General features: G+C 44.8%; 1 protein-coding gene across 3 annotated transcripts in view; it reads right to left on the bottom strand.

The window, feature by feature from the left end:
* Window positions 1-21,224, bottom strand: part of chd6 (chromodomain helicase DNA binding protein 6) — a 68,835-nt gene extending 47,611 nt beyond the window's left edge. For 2 of the 3 annotated variants that reach the window (XM_072684945.1, XM_072684947.1), the window contains exons 1-3: window positions 20,772-21,224; window positions 14,345-14,397; window positions 388-893 (exon numbers count right to left, since the gene is read on the bottom strand). In XM_072684945.1, the coding sequence (XP_072541046.1) occupies window positions 388-893; window positions 14,345-14,371 (533 nt within the window). In that variant the 5' untranslated portion in view covers window positions 14,372-14,397; window positions 20,772-21,224. Of the gene's footprint in view, window positions 1-387; window positions 894-14,344; window positions 14,398-20,418; window positions 20,502-20,771 lie in introns of those variants that run through there. The other variant, XM_072684946.1, reaches the window with a different exon arrangement.
* Between the last annotated feature and the right edge of the window lie 1,500 nt (window positions 21,225-22,724).

Raw genomic sequence — 22,724 nt, 5'->3', positions numbered from 1 at the left:
GCATGGAGCCAATAGGTTCCTGCTGTTGATCTGCTCCAGAGAGTCCTATTCTATTGGCAGTACTTCTCTACAGGGACTAGAGAAGCTGTGTGTGCATTTGCACATCTCTGTCAGCAATGGGTGCAGCTTACTTAACTCACGGTTCTACCAGAGTTCTGAGAAGAGCTCGGCTCTAGAACCTGCTTTTAAAATCAGATCATTAAAATGGTGGAGGGATACATGCTGCAGGGTGTAGTGCAGCTACAGAAAGTAGTCCCTAAAGAAAACTGCATTAGTTGAGATTCTCCCTTATTGGTGGGTTTGGACAGGAGATAAATTATGGGCTGTATCTGTGTTGTAGTCATGGCGACCGACAGAATGTCTCATTTTTAATTGTCTTCAACTCACTTTGGCTTCCTCCCTCGCTGTCTCGGAAGGGAGGCCGCACACTTGGCTTGCGTCTTTGACTTGACCTCTTGGTCTTTCTTGACCTTTTTCGACTCCTTCACCGGCTTCCCTTCTTTCTTCTTAGCCTCCTTCTCCTCCTTGGGGGTCCGGGGCTTCTTCTGAAGCAGGTCCTTCCCTTCTTTCTGCTCCTTCTTTTTCTTTGGTCTAATGTTGCTCTCTCGCTCCGCCTGCTGCCAGTCTCTCCCGTCTTTCTTTTCTTTTTTCTTCCGTTTTTTCCTCACCCTGGCCCCGCCCCCTCCATCATCCTCCTCGCTGTTGACCGGTGAGGAAGAGGGGTGGGTACTGGGGCTGCTTCCGTGGGCCATGCAGTGATTGGCCGGCCCGCCGATGATGCGGATCTGCTCCTTGCCGAAATGGCCGATGGGAAATGTAGTTTGTGCGTTTTGGTCGGAGGCAGTAGCTGCTGCAGTGGCTTGCGTGTGCTTTAAAATGTGGGCTGCAGACATCTGCAACAAAACACATATGCAAATTAGAACTGATTAGAAGCCAACATAAAGCAAACTGGTCAATTTCTCAGAGGACTTTCATTAGAGCAGCATCCTGTATCAGCTCCACCTTAAACCAGCAGCTTCAGGATCATGCTGATGCTCTACTGACTGAAACAGGGAGAACTAACAGGCCGTCTCCGTCATTCCCACTCCGGGCCGGAGCGCTGCTCCTGCTACTGCACTATGGAGGTTTGGTGGTGGAGCTGCAGGAGGAGAACCTCTCTCCAGAACTGCTGTGTAACGCTGCAGGACCCATAGAGTCATATTAGTGTAAAATCCTGTAGTATTACTCTACCACCTCAGCCCACATGCTGCTCCACCTTCAGAGCAAGCTTCTGCAGCTCTCACACTGTCCAGAAATGCATGTGTACAGTGTGTCCTTCAGCAAGAATTCCACTCCCTGACCTTCTTGCATTTTTATGGTTTTCCTGACCTCTGTCCCCTTAAAATGCCACATGTAAATAATGTTGGTTCTGATTCGCTGTATTGTGCTTTTAACTTTAGTTGCAGACTAGAGCTCAATTCATCAAAACGTCCGACACAGCCTGACCGTACTGGGACACGAACCAGGATTCGCTGGTCTCAGATCAAACACAGTAAGAGAATCATGCAATAACTGCATGCAGACCTCCCCTGTGATCGGATCACCCTATCCACGTGTTTGTTGATCAGAAAGAGAGATTCTGACACTGACGGAACAAACATCTGTGAATGTTGGGCTTCGTTAAAACACGTTCTTTATAGAACAAGAACATTTACTAGGAATGTCCCAATCCAGTGACTTGGGACGGAGCGGGATGGGGGCGATCCAGGCTTTTTATGGCATGGATATCGGCTTTTAAAGCCCAATGCACTCTAGATACTTGGGTTTTTATTGTAGCAGAGCGCCCTCTGGAGTCCTCTAGGCACCATTAACAGGCATGATTCTTGGCTGCCATCTGTCGCAATAAGGAACTTAGGAACTATCCTAACCGCTTTGTTCGTATGTTCATTTGGGAGCTTATTCCAGTGAGCAAAAACAAAAAAGAGCTTTATTTGATCTGATCAGTGTGCTGACGTTACCAGTTAGCAGCCAGGCTGTTTCACTCCACCTTAAATAATGCAGAAATGCTCTACAGTTGAAACGTACACAATAACTGCTGCACTGTTTAAGGTGGAAGGGTGTGTTAGACTAAGACGGCTTGATTTGGCTGCTAAATAGCAGTAGCTTACGTCGCCGCACTGATCAGGTTAAACGTTAGGATAGCTAGTTAGGATAGAAAAGGTCTAATAGCTAACCTCAGTCGGGGAGGCTTAGTTCTGAGCCTTAGATTAGAATTTAGTCTGATTACAGAAACTGCTGTTTACTAGTGTTAATTAACAGCACTTCGTACCTAAAGCTGTGGGGCTGTATTATTTATAGAAACACAAAGATCAGATTAGATCACTATCGGCTGATTAGGCATGAGGTGACTTGGATCAGATTTCAGGACATCCCTAAATTTTTTTACAGAAACATGTAGATCTGCCACATCTGCTGCTCTTATCCAGAAATGACAAAAACATGGCAGAATGTAGAGCGATCAGTCTAGACAAGACAACCATATTTACCAGAGCGGTGGGCAGCCAACTCCAGGGTGGGTGAAGGGCCATGCTCAAGGCCCAACAGCCACTGACCAGCTGCAATATTACAGGATTTTACACAAATATGGGGGTGGTAAACTGCTTATAACATCACATCTGGGCATTTTCACCCCAACTGAAGTCACACACTCACTATTTATACACCACACAACATCCTTTAAAGCAGCATGGCGCTTAGGTAGAGTTGGTATTTTGTCTACTCTTGGGCTCCCCCTACAGGTGGAGAATGTAACTCACTTGTACTCCACTGCAAAGAAGAGGCATGGACACAGATGTGGACGCTGGGCCTCGGTTTTGCAGATGCCCCTGCACTGACCTACTTCTACATACACGCTGCTGGATGGCCATGGAAATATCAGCTTTCTCTATAAGGCAGGACTGGTTCTGTGCTGCGGAGGAGGAAGAGGAGGAGGAAGAGGAGGAGGAGGAGAACCTTTACGTTTCTGAGCTACATTTAGCCGAGGATCTCTCATTCATCTCATTCAGGGCTTTATTTTTAACTGTGCCAACCTCCACCATCACCACCATCACCGCAGCAGCGGCAGCAGCGGCAGCAGCACACATGTGGAAGCCTACAAATGCACACAAAGACTCTCTCACACACACACACACACACACAGAGCACGCATCTGCAGGCAGGTATGGGGATAATGTCAATGAATCACACGCTTTCCAAAGCGGTCTGGAATCAGGGCCGTCGTCACGGCAACAGGCTCGGGCCCAAGCTGCAGGAAGCAGCAACGTAAACACACCGTCTCCGCGGTAACTCTTTCGGCGCCAGCTGTGCCGTTTCTCTCAGTCTCCGTCTGTCTGAAGGTGAAAGCTGTGGAATTGAAGGGACGTGTCTGCTCGGTTTAACGAACCCGATGGAGTGATTTTTTGTACCGTACCCCTGCCCGAAAAAAACCCGGAAAAACCCGGACCACCTTTCTGCTTTTCGCCCAGACGTACACGTGTCCCGACGTCTACAGGGCCGAAAACCAACATTTCAACGTTTCAGCCCAAATCTGCTGAAGAAAAGGCCTGCGAGACCTTCCTGTCCTCAGCCTGGCTCTCCCGTGTGCCGAGGGGATGAACCACATTGCAGTGGCGGTCCCAAGCAGTACGCCTCACATGCAGACAACACACACACACGCACACCCAGGCATGCGCAAACACTGCTCATTATTCCCCGGACATGCTGCAGTATGCATGCTTGCCAGGCAAATCCGCCAAACACACACACACACACACACACACGCACACACCCCAATCAAACTCCCTATGAATCAATACCCGCTCCAAACACCCAAATGCGACAGCTGCAGTTTGGTCAATGCCAAGCTTCTCCCAGAAACCACTCCAGCACACACACCTTTCCAACACACACTCTAAGCCGTGCTCGTAAACCCTCTGAACAACAGCTCAGTGACTGTGTGCTCGTGCAGACGCCTTTCTGACAAAAATACACCCAAAAGAATAAGGGCAGACTCCCCACTCTGCAGCACGGGGAGAGCGTTCACACTTCGGGTCTTTTGTTCCGGAATAAAGTGGGAAAGGCACCAGCTATGTTTACACTCACACCCATGGCTCGATATATACTAGTTAAAGCTGTGATGATGAGAAAACAGTTGTTTTGAATAATTTTTCTTGATTTTTTATAATTATTTTATTCTATTATTTATTATGGTTATTATTATTATTAATATTATTGTTATTGTTAATTATATCGCTTTCTATTTTAATTTTATCATTAAAACATTATCATTATTTTGTCATTCACTTTGGCTTATTTTATATATATTTCCATAAATTAGTTATTTTTTTAGTTATTATTTTGTAAAAAAAAGTGACTTTGTTCTGGGTTTTTTTCATTTATTCATTTATTTTCTGTTGTTTACTTATTTAATTATTATTTCTCACTTGTAAATTGTTGCATTAGAGTTATTGGGTACTATATATATATATAATTTTTTTTTTTGAGATTTTCTTTATTATAAACGCTCAGCCACGCTGAAATGATGCAATGATGCACTCCTGAAAATGAATAAATTGACTGATTGATTGACTGATTAACTGAGTGATTGACCCGATTCTCAGTCCAACTGAGGTGTTAATTAAGCTGAGCTGAGCCTGATGAAAACATGCGGTCCGGGCTGATAATAGCTGGATCACCTGAGGTCATATTTGCTCATGTAAATTCTGGGGCGCTCCCCGACTCGCAGACAGAGCTTTTGCAACATTTCACAGCTTTTCCAGCAGTAAAACCAACCAATCAAACACTAAATCAAAGCTCTGCGTTTAACAGCCCTGTAAACGTCCTCTTAGCACTCAGAGAAGTCCACATTATCCACACACACCCCAGCAGAACAAGGGCAGGCTGAACACGAGGAATCAGAACCCCGACGCACCCAAACAGACGAGTCCAAAAAGGGGGAAGGGGCGTATCCGGCGGAGAGGAGGAGCATCCCTCATGATAAAGATTATTATAAATATTTAATATTAGATATTTAAATGGAAAAAAACGTGTGGCCTGTAGGGGGCGACCTTACTGTTGTCCTGTTGTCGGATTATGCCGGCATTCATGTAAACAGGACTAGAAAGGGACTAGTCTCAGTGTAGGTTAAAAAATGAAGCTTGTGAGGGGGGTGTGAGGACAGTTTATGATCATTGAGCTAGATGACTATTGGAAGAGGACTGCGAGCTGTAAAGTACCCTAAAGTACCGCCTCTATACCACCAACCAATCAAATGCATTGTGGCATGGTGTATGTGACGTCTGTGGGTGTTCCTGTTCTCCACAATTCCATCATTTCGTTTGCAGAAGTCAGACGAACGTCGTCTCCACAAGGAGATTACTGAGGCCTTCACCCTGCGATCACACCGGACGTGGCGGGACGCGACAAAGAAGCCAGGGGTCTTCAGTTTTCAGTAAGAGCTGCTACTTCCCAGCATCAAAAACACACGCCTCTCTTCAGTGCTCTGTTAGAAGCTCCGCCCCCAGCCACACAACCCCCGCCCAGATCTTTGTGACCATAACAGCCTTTGCATATGCTGTACAATCAAATACCATGATCTAACATCATAAAGAGAGAGAGAGCAACATTAGGGTCAGGTTATTAGCTAGGTTAGCATTAGCTAGGTTAGCATTAGCGAACTGTTGCTAAAATATCCCTTTTCCTTATCCTTATCCCTTTTCATGCCTTCCAATGTTCGAAGGTCTCTCCACCGCCTCACCAGGGTGTAAATGCGTCTTCGCCCTCGCCTTCACAATGCATGTAGCTCAACACGCAGCAGATCCTCAGATACACAATAAGCCTATATTTATTAAGCGCGTTTGCTATGAAATCTTCACAGCTGGTGTTTGTTTGTTTGTTTTTTTTAAACAGAGAAATTGATGAATGATTTTTCATAAGAAAAGCAAGAACATACAAATAAACACAGTGCGGATGTTAACAATCGATCACCACACGGTTGAGATGTCCTGCAGAAGCCGAAGTTCACTTCAGTGGGTCCCCTTAAATAAAGCACAGTGAGCCAGACAAGCGATGCTCACTTCAGGCTCCTGCCGGACAGAGGATAAGGGATTCCCCGGCGGCTAACAGCACGGATACTGACCGGCTGGTTTCGGAGATCCTCAGAGAGAGAGACGGCATCACAGCTGCCTGGAAGATCTCTCCATCTGTCTTTCCTAAACTCCAGCGGAGGTGCATCTAGATGCAGCATCCGAGATGTAGGGCTCATGGGGAACAGGTGATGCGGGCGTGGCGGGCGAGGCAGGGTAACCTAATTCGGGTCCCTTGAACTGCCCCTGACCTGCTGAAAAGGAACACCACCAAACAAATCGTCTGTCTGTCTGACTCACGCTCTGCACCCCTGTGCTGCTGAACAGACAGACGGCTGCTGATGTTCATGAACTGACCACACTCTGACATAACAGCCCGCCACTGTCGTCACGGTAACACACATTCATAAAGGACATGAAGGACAAAGGCACATGAGCAATGAAGCAAGGGCATCCCCTTTTGTTTTTTTAACAGAGGTGACTTTTATTTTGTATTATTTTTTTTAGTAGAGGTGATTTTTTATTCTTTATATTTATATTTTTAGCAGGTGAATATTAGCAGACGTCTGAAGCTCTAATAAAAGCTCCTCACAGAAAGTTCTTCACCTAATGGTGATGAAGACGCTGCCTGATGCCTGAGACACTGTTCTACCAGAGTTCTGAGAAGAGCTCGGCTCTAGAACCTGCTTTTAGAACCAGATCATTAAAATGGTGGAGGGATACATGCTGCAGGGTGTAGTGCAGCTACAGAAAGTAGTCCCTAAAGAAAACTGGATTAGTTCAGATTCTCTATTCACTATTTTACCTTCATCATCATCATCATCATCATCATCATCATTCCATATAAAACTCAGAAGACTCGTGTAGCTGCACTGGAGGGTTTGGATAAGAGATAAATTATGGGCTGTATCTGTGTTGTAGTCATGGCAACCGACACCTAATTCCATTCACCTCCACTGTAGAGAGATCAGAGTGGGTTTAGTTATTCTACAGTGAAGCTCAGAGTGGAATTCCCCTTTAAGGATGTCAGGAGGTGTATTTTAACACCGGACGTTCAAAAATCATGTCAGGGATTTTCCCAAGTGTTTGCATATAAGCAGGGCGAACATCTGAGCTGAAAATAGTGCCCACACAGCAGGGCCACATTAGCCGCTAATGTTAGCGGCCGGCCAGCTACGTCGTCTGGCGCAGAAAGCAAAGGAATGAATAGATTAGGTCATTAGTCCACAGACCGTGTGTAGCATCGCAAGTAATGAGCTCATCAAGCTACAGAGAAACATGCATACGATTTGTCATCCAACTGTGTAAACTTTAAGCCCCGTGTTTAATGAGTTTCAGTGCTTAATGAAACAAGCAGGGTTTATTATCATTAGTGTGAGACTGCTTAAAATACAGCCAAGCGATTTTTTCTCTATTAAAGAGGAGGAGAGGCAGAAATGAGCTCAGAGATGAACAATATCACCTCCCTTCTGATACCGACACACAAACCTTACAAATACAATTTAATATCTTTATCTTTAAAATCTACTAAGCTTTAAAAAAATGACCTTAATGCTGAGTATCGGCCAATACTGACTGATTATTACTAAAATTAAATTCCTTATTATCAAAGCTTAGGGCTGGACGATATGGTAAAAATACCACATCACGATATTTAAAGACATTTTTCACAATACACAATATTTATTACAATACATGTAATCAAAGACTAAAAACAGATTCTTATAAACGACTGTTCAGATCCTCTCCTGTACTGAATACAGTGATTTATACTCAACATCTGCTGCTCTTCATCTAATGAACCCTTCAGTCTAATTACACTGTTAGTAATGAAACCTGCAGCTGATCAGTGTTTATTAACACTAACAGTCTCCTCCATATGATTAGAAAAGCATATTGTGTATCACGATAACCAAATTTATCACGATATGATAAAATATTGTCATATGGCCCAGCTCTAGATAATACTCTAGATGATGATGTACTTGAATTGGGACTAGGGCTGTGCATTGACTAGCCTGGCGATATGATACGCATCACAATACGATGCAATACTGTAAGCTATACAGTCTATATATATATATATAAGCACACGATCATCTGCATAAAATCTCAGTAAAAGAAAAGTTGACTTTTTAATCCAATCAGAACAGCGGGATCTGAAGACAGAAAACAACACTGCCATCTAGTGGTCCGGGTTTAAACACAACACTAAGTGAACCACTGTCTGCCACCAATCTCTACATCTAAACGATTCATTAATAATCAATACTGTAATTAAGATTAAGAATCGATACAGTTCCGCAGAACAGAATATCACAATACTTCAGTATACAGATATTTTCCTAACCCGCTTATCAGGACGTCCCTGACTGGTGTGATCTCCAACTGAAATACAAAAGAACATCTACCATGACAACCGACCTACAGCTTCCTACAATCCTAGATTAGAAAGAACCCTAAATTCTCAAACCTATTCACCATATTCACTAGATGTCCAAAAGTTTGTGGACATCCCTTCTAATGAATGCATTCATTAGATGTGCAAATGCACACACACAGCTTGTCAAGTCCCTGTACAGAAGTACTGCCAATAGAATAGGACTCTCTGGAGATGATAATAAACATGAACCTTTTGGCACCATGCTGCCTAAAGCCAGGCGTGGGCTAGAAGGCCCCCCAACATTGAGCTGTGAACTGCGAAAGAGAGGGGTTGGGGAGTTGGGGATGATGAGGTGGGCTGGTGATCATCATCCAACATCCTGACCTTACTAACGACCTTTTTACTGACTGCGATCAAATCCTCACAGCAATGTTCCTCCATAATCTAGTAGAAAGTCTTGTTCTCTGCACAGTAGAGACAGTTACTCCAACAAAAGCAGGATCAACTATTTTTAATAGCCTAGATTTCAGAAGACACAATGAATGAGTAAGTGTCCCAATACTTTTGTCCAAACTATAATGTCCACAAGAACCCAACTTATAAGAAATCGGTTTGTTTTGTCTATGTTACTGGTGAATGCTGATGCACATTGATGAGAAATAATCTAAATTCATTTACTGATCTTTGTGTTTTTACTGCGATTTACTAATAAAATACCCCCCCCCCCAACTCAGCACAGCACAGCACTATTTAAGGGGCTCTGTGCAGTCACAGCCTGTCTGATTCATTGGTCATATCATCTTTATCGCCAACTTATCACTGCATTTTCACACCACCATCACAAAGCTATTCTTTATGCCTTTGAAACATCAATCATCATCATCATCAAAGTGCGGAAAAGAAAAAGCCTCTTTGTGCATTTCTGACTTCGTCACGGAGCGAGAAGACCCTGGAAACAGAGACGTGTAAATGTGCCTTTATGAACAACAGACATCACAACCCCACTAGAACAAAACCCAATGTGGCTTAATGTAGACTGTCACATAAAACATCCACACAGTGCTTTAGTCTGTCACAAGTGATCACTCCAAAGATGCGCAACAGAGAAGTCCCCAAATACAGATCAGCTGAACCTGGAAAAGCACTCACTGATCCTGAAAAACTACCGGTCATCATCTCAACATATAAATCTCACAAAACTGGAGATGCGAAAAAAACGTATCATCCAACACTGCCATAACATGTTCTATATTTAAAAGCTTTAAAACACACATATTAGATATATTCAAATACCACACTGTCTCCCCAAACATTCACTATAGTACAGTTTCAGCTCTTTAATTGAGTTAGATTGGGATACAGTACCATACTTTCACTATAGTACAGTTTCAGCTCTTTAATTGAGTTAGATTGGGATACAGTACCATACTTTCACTATAGTACAGTTTCAGCTCTTTAATTGAGTTAGATTGGGGTACAGTACCATACTTTCACTATAGTACAGTTTCAGCTCTTTAATTTAGTTAGAGTGGGATACAGTACCATACTTTCACTATAGTACAGTTTCAGCTCTTTAATTGAGTTAGACTGGGAGACAGTACCATACTTTCACTATAGTACAGTTTCAGCTCTTTAATTGAGTTAGATTGGGATACAGTACCATACTTTCACTATAGTACAGTTTCAGCTCTTTAATTGAGTTAGATTGGGGTACAGTACCATACTTTCACTATAGTACAGTTTCAGCTCTTTAATTGAGTTAGATTGGGATACAGTACCATACTTTCACTATAGTACAGTTTCAGCTCTTTAATTGAGTTAGATTGGGGTACAGTACCATACTTTCACTATAGTACAGTTTCAGCTCTTTAATTGAGTTAGATTGGGATACAGTACCATACTTTCACTATAGTACAGTTTCAGCTCTTTAATTGAGTTAGATTGGGGTACAGTACCATACTTTCACTATAGTACAGTTTCAGCTCTTTAATTGAGTTAGATTGGGATACAGTACCATACTTTCACTATAGTACAGTTTCAGCTCTTTAATTGAGTTAGATTGGGGTACAGTACCATACTTTCACTATAGTACAGTTTCAGCTCTTTAATTGAGTTAGATTGGGATACAGTACCATACTTTCACTATAGTACAGTTTCAGCTCTTTTAATTGAGTTAGATTGGGGTACAGTACCATACTTTCACTATAGTACAGTTTCAGCTCTTTAATTGAGTTAGATTGGGATACAGTACCATACTTTCACTATAGTACAGTTTCAGCTCTTTAATTGAGTTAGATTGAGATACAGCACCATACTTTCACTATAGTACAGTTTCAGCTCTTTAATTGAGTTAGATTGAGATACAGCACCATACTTTCACTATAGTACAGTTTCAGCTCTTTAATTGAGTTAGATTGGGATACAGTACCATACTTTCACTATAGTACAGTTTCAGCTCTTTAATTGAGTTAGATTGGGATACAGTACCATACTTTCACTATAGTACAGTTTCAGCTCTTTAATTGAGTTAGATTGGGAGCATCATCATTGTACATGATAATTAACTAAAACAATGAATTAAGTTAGTTGAAATAACATCCTTTCTCAAGTATGAAAAACCATGCCAAACCAACTGCTACATCCGGACAGCCCTTTTACTGAGGGAGTTCAGCTGCGTTGAGGTGCCCTCACTGCTGACACAGGTGTTCACACACAGCTTGTATAGTCTCCACAGAAAAGTACTGATCAATAGAACTGGACACTCTGGAGCAGACTAATGCACAATGCCTAGCAAATTGCCAGCTTCTCCAGATCCCTGCTGAAAGTCCTAAAATGTGTTTTGAAGGCGTGAGGCCACGGAATATCGCTGCTGTGAGCTTTTACAGACCCTGTATTAAAGAAAACTGAATTTCCCTCCTTTTTTACAATTTGATAATGAAACAATGATACTGACAATTTGTATGAAAGCGTATCTTACATACAGGCCACATGTGGACGCTGCAAAGCTGCAGAAAAGCCGACTGTATATCAAGCCTAGAGCAGTTTAGCCCCGCCCATTCACACTGACACAGCAATTATATTGGGTGCTGCAGCCTGGACTGATTTTTCATTTAAGCACATAGTACAACCAATCAGAACAGAGACTGTTCACATATTAGTCTTAAAGAAACAATACAAGCAAAAAATCAATCAGCATGATTGATCACTGAGCCCAGATTCAGATTCAGTCAATCAAGGCATCTGATTGGTGCGCTTCATTTCAACAGTGGGTCCGATCTATCTTCTCCTTATGGTGGATAAGGTTCTGTGGCATAAAATCACCTCTGTTCTGTTTCCTGTAGCATTTCCTGTGACCCTGTCTAGTGTAGGACTCCAGCCTTGCCCTCAGAGCCCTAAGGCCAGTGAGCATGGCATGTGAATATCGCTGCATTAGTGATGCTGAGGACTTAAAGGATCTGCTGCTGATGTTAGTCTTGGTGCCGGACACCACAGCAGGACACCTTCAGAGGTCTTGTGGAGTCTGAACCTCAGCGGGTCAGAGCTGTTGTGGTGGTACAAGCAAAACCTATTCACTTTAGGCAGGTGGTCTTAATGTTATGTTATGTTATTTTCATCAGTCAGGTTTTGTTGAAATCATCCATGATTCTGTGAAATATCTGGAAAATATCTTAATAAGGAGCAGAAAGGAACACCAGAGTAGCGATGCTGGATGAGTTGGTGCCACTAACGCCACAACAGCAAAGCCAACAGCGCGATTGGGATGCTAACACCACGGTTGTGATGCTTGTGCCATGGTAGCATTGCTGGGCGAGGCCGGCTGCCGGTGTCATGACACATACTAGCCCCCTGGACACAGCCTACCCCCTCTAACGTCATCTTACGTCATCTTACCCAAGGACCATTTAGGACCTGATACGTTAGCCAGTAGTTAGCGATGTAGCTAGCATGCTACTAGTTAGCCAGCGGAGTTGCCCCCCCATCCTTCACAGTGTGTTTTATCTCGTGCTAGTTTTTTATTATTTTATGTGGATCCCAATGATCAGCGGATAGCAAGTGCACGATAGCCAGCTTTACATTACATTTACATTCACGGCATTTAGCAGACGCTCTTATCCAGAGCGACTTACAAAGTGCTTTGCTATTTACCCAAGAAAACCTTAGCTAGTTTTAATAGACTAATAGTTTAAAGATACCTCTAATCTTTAGACATTACTGAGCACAAGACAATAAGGTGACCATAGTACTCTGCTATTCGCCCAAGTCCTCTCAGAAGAGGAGGGTCTTCAGTCTGCGTTTGAAGACAGCGAGCGACTCGGCCGTTCGGACACCCAGGGGAAGCTCGTTCCACCACTTCGGTGCAGGACAGAAAAAAGCCTGGACGCTTGTCTTCTGCGGATTTTGAGGAATGGCGGGTCGAGCCGAGCCGTACTTGAAGCTCGAAGGGCTCTCGGTGCGGATCGGCTTTTGACCATTGCCATCAGGTACGGAGGAGCTGGCTGGTCCAGTCTTGGCTTTGTAGGCCAGCGTCAAGGTTGGTATCAGCTGTATATGCCAGTGTAGCCACAACAATATTATATGGTTGAACTTGTGCTAATATGTGATTCATAATTAATAAATAAAGTTAAATAGCGACTCTTTATCATTAACGTTTCAGTAATGATCAGTAAATATCTTTCCTTAAAGTTTAATCTGGCATATAAGTACGACAGCAGTGTGAAGGTGGGCAATTAATCACATGCACGATTTTAACCAATGGGACAGTCGAGGAGGGGGGTGTGGTAGGATGTGTCACACCGGCACGCTACCGATGTTAAGTCGACATGCGTTAACACCAATTAATGACACGTATGCAAGGAGACCCAACCTCAGCTTACCTAAGATGACTCCTCCTCTTAGAAGCACAGATGCTTGTTAGCTTTGTGGCTGAAGTCAGTAAGGGAAAACTGCCTCTCTAGGCCGGCCCGGGAGGAGGTCCAGTAGAAATATGATGGAGTTAAACGATGAAAACTTTTAAGTTTAAGCTAAGACTAGAAGAGTCACTCAGCTACTGCTCCAGCGTTCCTCAGCTCTGTGGTTCCGGTTCTGTTGGGGTTTATAGACTAAAGTTAGTCCCACCATCTCCTAAACCACATCCATCTACCAGCTAATGAAGATCTGGAGGAGCTCTGAGAGCTCAAGCGGAGTTCGGAATTGTTTGGGAATCTGTATTCTCTGCTCCTGGGCTCCCCCTGCAGTCAGGAAGTGTCATTTATTTTTACACCACTGCTGTAAACACATGGACAGCTGAGCAAGCTGAGAGCTGCAGAAGCTTGATCTGAAGGTGGAGCAGCATGTGGGTGGGGGCGGTAGAGTAACACTATGGGTTCTGCAGCATTACACAGCAGTTCTGGAGAGAGGTTCTCCTCCTGCAGCTCCACCACCAAACCTCCATAGTGCAGTAGCAGCAGCAGCGCTCCGGCCCGGAGTGGGAATGACGGAGACGCCATTCTCCCTGTTCCAGCCAGTGGAGCATCAGCATGATCCTGAAGCTGCTGATTTAAGGTGGAGCTGATTGACGCAGAATGATGCTTTAAATGTATGGAAAGTGAAACAGCCCATAGGAGTGTGAGAGAGATTGTGGGAGAGTCAGGAGAGAGAGAGAGCGAGAGAGAGAGAGAGAGAGAGAGAGAGTGAGAGAGTGAGAGTGAGAGTGAGAGAGAGAGAGAGAGAGAGAGAGAGAGTGAGAGAGAGAGAGAGAGAGAGAGAGTGAGAGAGAGTGAGAGAGAGAGAGAGAGGGAGAGAGGGAGAGAGAGAGAGAGAGAGAGAGAGAGAGAGAGTGAGAGAGAGTGAGAGAGAGAGAGAGAGGTTGTGTTACACTGACCTGCTTGTCTTTCTTTTGTATTTTCATCTTTTTCTAGAACTTTGCGTCTGCATCTGTAAAACAGTAAAACAACAGCTCATGAATTAAATACACACACACACGATACATCAATCAGCCATAACATTAGCACCAGGAGGACGACTGGGTCAGAACATCAGGCAGGTTTTGCTGAAAACATCCATGATCAATGATTTTGTGAAATATCTGGAAAATATCGTGATTTGGGATTTGATCAATATCATCCAGCCCCTGATCCCGTCATACTGAGGTCAGTGTCTCCTAACTGCTCGTCAACAATGTGTGAATCATAGAGCAGTGTAACGACTTTTGGCACGGTTTGGACAGTTTGGTAGTTGGCGTGGTTTGGATGCTGTTGGCGTGGTATGGTAGTTGGCGTGGTTTGGATGCTGTCGGTGTAGTTTGGTAGATGGCGTGGTTTGGTAGTTGGTGTGGTTTGGTAGTTGGTGTGGTTTGGTAGATGGCGTGGTTTGGTAGTTGGTGTGGTTTGGTAGTTAGTGTGGTTTGGTAGTTGGTGTGGTTTGGTAGTTGGTGTGGTTTGGTAGATGGTGTGGTTTGGTAGTTGGTGTGGTTTGGTAGTTGGTGTGGTTTGGTAGTTGGTGTAGTTTGGATGCTGTTGGTGTAGTTTGGTAGTTGGCGTGGTTTGGTAGTTGGCGTGGTTTGGTAGTTGGTGTAGTTTGGTAGTTGGTGTAGTTTGGTAGTTGGCGTGGTTTGGATGCTGTTGGTGTAGTTTGGTAGTTGGCGTGGTTTGGATGCTGTTGGTGTAGTTTGGTAGTTGGCGTGGTTTTATGATGTGGCCGTTGTATGAAATAAATATAGACTACAGGTATAAACACTGCAGGCCTGCACGCCTTCATTCAGTCTGCTAACAGCTGCTGAACCGCGCTCTCCATCAGCATTACAGTGACTCTGATCTCACTGTCAATAAAGACATTCACACAGTATTCAGCGGGAGAGAGACCGTCCCGCGCTCGGCTGCCGCTACGGAGCAGCAGTGAGGTACAGTTCTGCTGCTGGGGTTTAAGGCAGGGGAGGATCTGGCTGTGTTTTATTTAATGACTGTTTTTTATTTGTTTTACTTAATTTAGTCATAACATTTTAATAATGAAAGTAAATTTGGCCATTAATTTTGCGTGGGTGATAAAAACAGGTGGGCCGAGGCCTGCTAGGCCCAATTACAGCCCCAACACTGCTGATATCCTTACTATTTACTTCTCTGTGGAGGAATTCTGAAAAATCGGTTGACTTCTCCTTTTAGAAAAGTGCACATCTATGTAATTACACCTGTATTACAGCTACAGCAGTGACACACCCCACTGACCCAAATACACTACATTTCCATAAGTATGTGGACACCTGCTTGTCCAGCCTTTCTTCTCATATCAAGGCTATTATTAGTGAGTTTGACTGCTTTTGCTGAAGTAACAGCATCTGCTCTGCTGTAAAGACCTAGTTGTTGGAACATTGCTGTGATTATTTGATTGCATTCAGCAAGAGGAGATAAACATGAACCACGCTTTGGCTCCATGCTGTCTAATAATGCCAGGCGTGGGCTAGAGGGGCATAAAGCCCCCCAGCATTGAGCTGTGGAGCAGTGGAAGAACTGTGTTCTCTGGAATGATGGTTATTTTTGGGGATGAGGTGGGGATGATGAGGTGGGATGGTGATCATCATCCAACATCCTGACCTCACTAACGCTCTTGCTGAAGAATGCAATCAAATCCTCACAGCAATGTTCCTCCAGAATCTAGTAGAAAGTCTTTATCTCTGGACAGTAGAGACAGTTACTCCAACAGAAGCAGGATCAGCTCTTTTAGTACTCTTGATTTCAGAGGAAACAGTGAATGAGCAGGTGTCCCAATACTTTTATACCACAATCACAAACCCTTAGCTGATCGGCGTCTGACTACGGCGAGTGTAAACGCTGTTTTCCAACCAGCGATGGCGTTTCCTCTGTCTGTTGTTTGGGACGGCTGGGTTTAGCTTAAGAAGCCCTAAATGTTTAAGCCCTTCCAGCTTAAGTGGAACCAATTAAAACACTCCCCCAAAACTGCAAGTCTAATTACACACCAATCAGCCATAACATTAACACCACTGACAGCTGAAGTGAACAGCACTGATGATCTGGTTCCAGCAGCACCTCTCATGGGGTGGATCTACATAATGGTCAGCGAGTGAACAGTCAGTTCTTGAAGGTGATGAAGGTATGAAGGAGGAAAAATGGACAAGCGTAAGAATCTAAGACAAGAACCGAACTGTGATGTTCTAGATAATAACTGGGTCAGAACATCTCCAGAACATCAGCAAGCAGGTCTTGTGGGGTGTTCCTGGTGTGCAGTGGTCAGTACGACCTACCAAAAGTGCTCCAAGGAAGGACAAGCGGTGAACCAGCGACAGGGTCATGGGCGCACAAGTCTCTCATTGATGCTCATGGAGGCCCCGCCCACCTCACACCTTACAGGACTTAAAGGATCTGCTGCTGACATTAGTCCTGGTGCCGGATACACCTCTGAAGGTCTTGTGGAATCCGTGCATCGACGGGTCAGAGCTGCTGTGGCGGCACAAGGGGGAGTCAATATTATGCAGGTGGTGTTAATGTTGAGGCTGATTAGTGTATAATATTCTATTCGGTTGCAGTTTGTGCTGCTTTACACAGTACAGGCTGTCCCAGCCACCTCAGGGGGGCGCTATACAGCATTAGATGGAACAAACAATGACTTGCACGACTGCCTGTGGGTTAGTTTTATGCATTTGGGGTCTCGCTGCTTTTTTCTGTTGTTCTGAACCGTGAGGTCCAGCAGAATATCAGTATCAGATTTCTCTCACTGTTACTGCCCACCCTCTTTAGACATAGCATTTGTCACAATATAATAATAATAATTATAATAATAATAATACTACATTAGACTTCCACATACTCAAGACGCTTCACAATTGTTAAAAATGAATAAATATATGTATTATTAGTGAGTCTGACTGCTTTTGAAGCAGTAACAGCATCTACTCTGCTGTAAAGACCTAGTTGTTGGAACATTGCTGTGATTTTTTGACTGCATTCAGCAAGAGGAGATAAACATGAACCCTTTGGCTCCATGCTGTCTAATAATGCCAGGCGTGGGCTAGAGGGGCATAAAGCCCCCCAGCATTGAGGAGCTGTGGAGCAGTGGAAGAGCTGTGTTCTCTGAAATGATGGTTACTTTTGGGGATGATGAGGTGGGGTGGTAATCATCCAACATCCTGACCTCACTAATGCCCTTGCTGAAGAAGGCAATCAAATCCTCACAGCAATGTTTCTCCAAAATGTAGTAGAAAGTCTTCTTCTCTGGACAATAGAGACAGTTACTCCAACAAAAGCCCTTGAATAAAAGAAAAAAAGTAATAAATATATGTATTTAATTCTAGCCAAGAGGAGGGGCTGTGAGGGAGTGGTAGTATTCTGAGGAAAGCTGGGTTTTAAGCTGGGCTTTAAAGGTAGAAAGAGGGGTGCAGAAGCAAAAAGATGAAGGTAAAGAGTTCCAGAGAAACCTTGAAGCACCTGCCACCCATAGTGAGCAGCCTGAACCTGGGGACAGCCAAAACACCTGATTTTCAAGACCTTCATTTATGCGACGGGACATATGGTGAATGCTATGCTATGTCTCAGTTTGGAATGTTTTCAGCCCAAATTTGCGGTCGACCGAGAATTTAGCTGGTCAGCTCGCATGATCCATACTTTGAGAGTTGCTGCAGCTCTGCGGGATGCCCCTCTGTCCCAGCACACTGCAGTTCAACATCCAACCACTCCATCCTCGCTCTGAGTGTGGAGGAAGTAAGGTCAATACTTTTAACACCACTAACTGGTCACCCCTATATAAAGAACATCACTCAGCCCAGTACAGTGAGTAATCCAGTCCAGTAAGGATCAGAACACAGTGAGTAATCCAGTCCAGTAAGGATCAGAACACTGCTCGTTTTAAACAGGGGTGGCACAATACCACTCAGTCATGTCTGATTCCAATACGCAGGGCCATGGGGTTCTGAGCACATCACAGTTCGGTTCTTGTCAAAGTGACTCTGATTCTTACGCTTGTCCAATTTTCCTGCTTTAGCTCCTTCATCACTTTCAAGAACTGACTGTTCACTCGCAGCCTAATATATTTATCCGATGACAGGAGCCATTGGAACCAGATCATCAGTGTTATTCACTTTACCCGGCAGTGGTTATAATGTTATGGCTGGTCGTGTATGTGAAAAAGTGTTTATGTGAAACTCCTCAAGCTTCTCTACATCCTTCATTAAGCTGCATGTCATATCTGGGTTGCATCCCGTCACTGTTGTCTGTCTTTGGGAGGTCTGTCTTTGGAGATCCCCAGTGATGCCACAGCCCTCCGTCAGTGACCAGGTTTGCTGGCCTTTATCTCCACCCCAAGATCGTGTTTAGCGAGAACTGAAAATGACTTAATGTAGTGACTCATCGAATCATCTGAGTCGTCAGTGAATCACCGACCCTCTAGAAACCTCTTTGGACTCAAGATAGTAGCCAAGCCTGGCGTGCCTGCTTTCACCTTCGCGTCAAAGGTGTGGCACATGTCCCATCTACACTCGTGTTAAATGTGGTCCAGGCTCAACGCTGACCGCTTCCAACTGCGGCCTGAGTGATCTGATCTGAGTGATCAGGTTTACACCTGTCTTTTTATGTGGTCAAGCTGCAGCCACTGATTCTAATGATCCGTTCCACCTTAAACGGGGCAGCAGTTACCGCACCTCTTACTGTTATTGGTGCACAGGTGCCTGAATGTAACTGCTGCACCATTTAAGGTGGAATTTAAAAAATGATCATTCGTTAGCCTATACACTGTGTGTGTTATGTGAGTGTCGGGTGTGTATTACTGATGTGCTGACAGCCGTTTAAGGAAGCCAGTCCAGGAAGTACCCTCTGTCTGTCTCTGTACTATAACTACACCCATTATCTGTTCACCTGATAGTAATTTTAGCTTCTTTTCACATAAAGACGAATTAATTGAGGCTGAATCTTGTTTTCTGGTCTTTGCACAGATCAGATTTTGGGGCTGTTTACATACTATGAGTTCCCTAAATTGCCCTGGATACCCCATTAGTACAGTTCTAGAGTCTCCACTAGCCTTATACTCCTCTAACTGGCACTTGGATGCACTGACCACTGGTGCATTTCTATTAGTGTTATATTAGTGTATATTAAATATATATATATACTGATGCATATTAACTAATCAGTAATTACACATGCACACAGTTAGAAGATGCTACATTAGGTCTCACACCTTCCTCACAGGACTTTTGCTAGTTTTGGGATGCTCTCGTGCTGTCCAGCTTACCCGTGCCACCTTAAATCAGCCAGCAATTACAGTACTGTCACTGTTATTGGTGCACAGGTGCATGAACGTATCTGCTGCACCATTTAAGGTGGAATGGTAAACAGAATAAAGAACTTTATTTTTATTATCCTTATACACTGTGTGCACACTATCTATATTTGGGACCATTCCCGTACCTTGGATGCCCTAAATTGACTAGGCCACCCCATTTGTTCAGTACCTAGAGTGTCCACTGGCCTTAAACCCCTCTAGCCGACGCTTGGATGCACTGATCACTGGGCATGGTGACCTCAGACTGGTCCCATTCTACCGTGGTGCATTTCCTTAAAGTGTCTAAATGCATTAGTTCAATTAACTAACCACTACACGTGCACACTTTTAGAAGACATTGGTGCTACACTGGCTATCCAATCCAGCTTTGGGCTGCTCTCGTGCTGCCCAAAACGATGCAAAAACACATGCACGCTCACGCACGCACGCACGCACGCTCGCTCGCTCACGCACGCGCACGCACCGGTGGCAGTGGCAACGTATATCTAATGCATTCCACATAACGTGTAGCGATGTAGCCCCGCGTGCTAAGGCTCTAACGTCGCACGTGTGAGCTCAAGCACTCCCTCCAAACTCCACGGAGGGACCCTGTGCGGGTGCGCGCGCGCGCGTGCGTGTGTCTATGTGTCTATGTGTGTCTGTGCGCCAACCTAAAGAGCCCACCTTACCTACCTGAGCCCCTTCACAACCGGCTATCCGGACTCAGCACGCGCTCTTCCCCCCCTGCATTTACTTTCCAAGGGCACAACAAAAACGCCATGACAGTTTTTAAAGGGGGGGGAGTTAAAAAAAAAGATGCATAAAAAATAGAGAGGGGGAGGGGGACAAGGAGGAGGAGGAGGAGGGTGGAAAAAACACACAGAAGAAGAAGAAGAAGAAGAAGTCGAATTTCTCAATCCTAACACCCCTGCGCTTCATTCAGGAGGGATGCAGGAGAGTTTAGGGACCGGTCGTGCGCGCGCCCGGCCGCCCGGCGCGCGCCCCAACCACACGGATTAAAGCAAAAGTTGCAAAGATCTACTTACCTAAAATGGCTACTGCAGCAGCCAAAACACAAACAGCTATTATTTGGTGAAGTTTAGCGCTGGCCGCTGCAGCAACAGCCTAACCTCGGCTGAGCCCGCGCTCCGCCCGCTCCCATTGGCCGAGCGCCGGCGCAGCTGCCTGCGCGCCCCTTCCCATTGGCCGCCGGGTCCGTCACGCAGAGCGGCGCCTTCTAAAGCTTGTCTGAGAGCGGAGCAGCGCGAGCGACCATTGTGCACTTCTAACAGCTCCTCTGCTGCGCGCGGCTGTGCGGGATCGGTTCACGCGGCCCGTCTCGCCTAAAAAAGAAGGGCAGAGAAAAACACGCAGGGGGTGCGCGCGCCGGTTCTCCTCCCGATCAGGAGCAGCATTCCCAAACGCTACACAGCTCACAGCTCCGGGTTTGGGTTTCTTGGCGCTGGCCTCCACCAATCATGGGCTTTTTACTTCATCATTAGAGAGAGAGGGAGAGAGAGAGAGAGAGAGAGAGAGAGAGAGTGAGTGAGTAAGAGAGAGAGAGAGAGAGAGAGAGAGAGAGAGGAGAAAAAAAGCCTAACATTCCACGTCTTTGCTCATGTTTCATATCCCGGATGTGAGAACAGCACAGCTTTTTAACACGACCCACAGCCTTCTACCTTTAAAGGGCAACTCCAGCGATCTCCCCAAAATTCACACCTTCATTAAAACACTGATCTGCAAACAAACACATTCAGACAGATTCGAGAACCACTGAATTGTGTAGAAAATCCAGTGTTGAGATTTTAAAGGATCCATATCTCACATTTTCTACACCAATTTTTTTTTATTTACCAAAAAAACTCGCTCCTGTGCCTTTAAGACCAATAATATATATATATATATATCTGATTGGCTGTGCCATGGTCAAACCCCAGGCTGGGGGAAGCCTTGCTCAAGGGCCCGACAGTGGCAGCTTGCCAAGCCCAGGTATCAAACCCACAACCCTGTGATCAATAGCCCGGCGCGCTAACCACTGAGCCACAGCCTTCTACCCCCAAATTAGATGCCAAGCCCGGGTATCGAACCCACAACCCTGTGATCAATAGCCCAGCACTCTAACCACTGAGCCACAGCCTTCTACCAAGCCCGGGTATCGAACCCACAACCTGTGATCAATAGCCTTCCAAGCCAGGGGAAGCCCAAGCCCAACCCAGTGATCAATAGCCCGGCACTCTAACCGCTGAGCCACAGCCTTCTACCAAGCCCGGGTATCGAACCCACAACCCTGTGATCAATAGCCTTCCAAGCCCGGGTATCGAACCCAGTGATCAATAGCCCGGCACTCTAACCGCTGAGCCACAGCCTTCTACCAAGCCCGGTATCGAACCCACAACCCTGTGATCAGTAGCCCGAATTTTTATCAATAGCCCAAATTTCACACCTTCATTAAAAGACTGATCTGCAAACAAACACATTCAGACAAGATTTGGGATTTGAGTCTCAACCACTGAATTGTGTAGAAAATCCAGTGTTGAGATTTTAAAGGATCCATATCTCACATTTTCTACACCAATTTTCCTTTTATATTTTTATATACCAAAAAAAAAAACAACAGTCCAATCTCTTCGTACCCTTTTGGGATTAAACAGGCTGTGCTTGCTACTGTGCCTTTAAGACCAATATGTATCAAAGAGCTCTGCTCTGATTGGCTGTGCAATGGTCAAACCCCAGGCTGCATTGAAACACTCCTTATAACTTCAGCATAAGAAGGCGGGGTGCTAAGGTTTTTGCTATCTTCTACATTTAAAGGGGCAACTCCAGTGGCTGGAGGTAGAGAACACAGCGAGTCAGGATCTCGACCGCTGAACTGTGCTGAAATTTGGAAAATTGAAAATCAGTATTGAAGTTATTAAAGAGCCCATATTCCCTGTTTTCCCAATTTACATAGTAATTACTATTATATTTATTATCTGTTTATTATGTAATATATTAATATA

This window comes from Salminus brasiliensis, chromosome 7, assembly GCF_030463535.1.
Source record: "Salminus brasiliensis chromosome 7, fSalBra1.hap2, whole genome shotgun sequence".
Lineage (NCBI taxonomy): Eukaryota > Metazoa > Chordata > Actinopteri > Characiformes > Bryconidae > Salminus > Salminus brasiliensis.
This window is presented reverse-complemented; position numbering and strand designations above follow the sequence as displayed.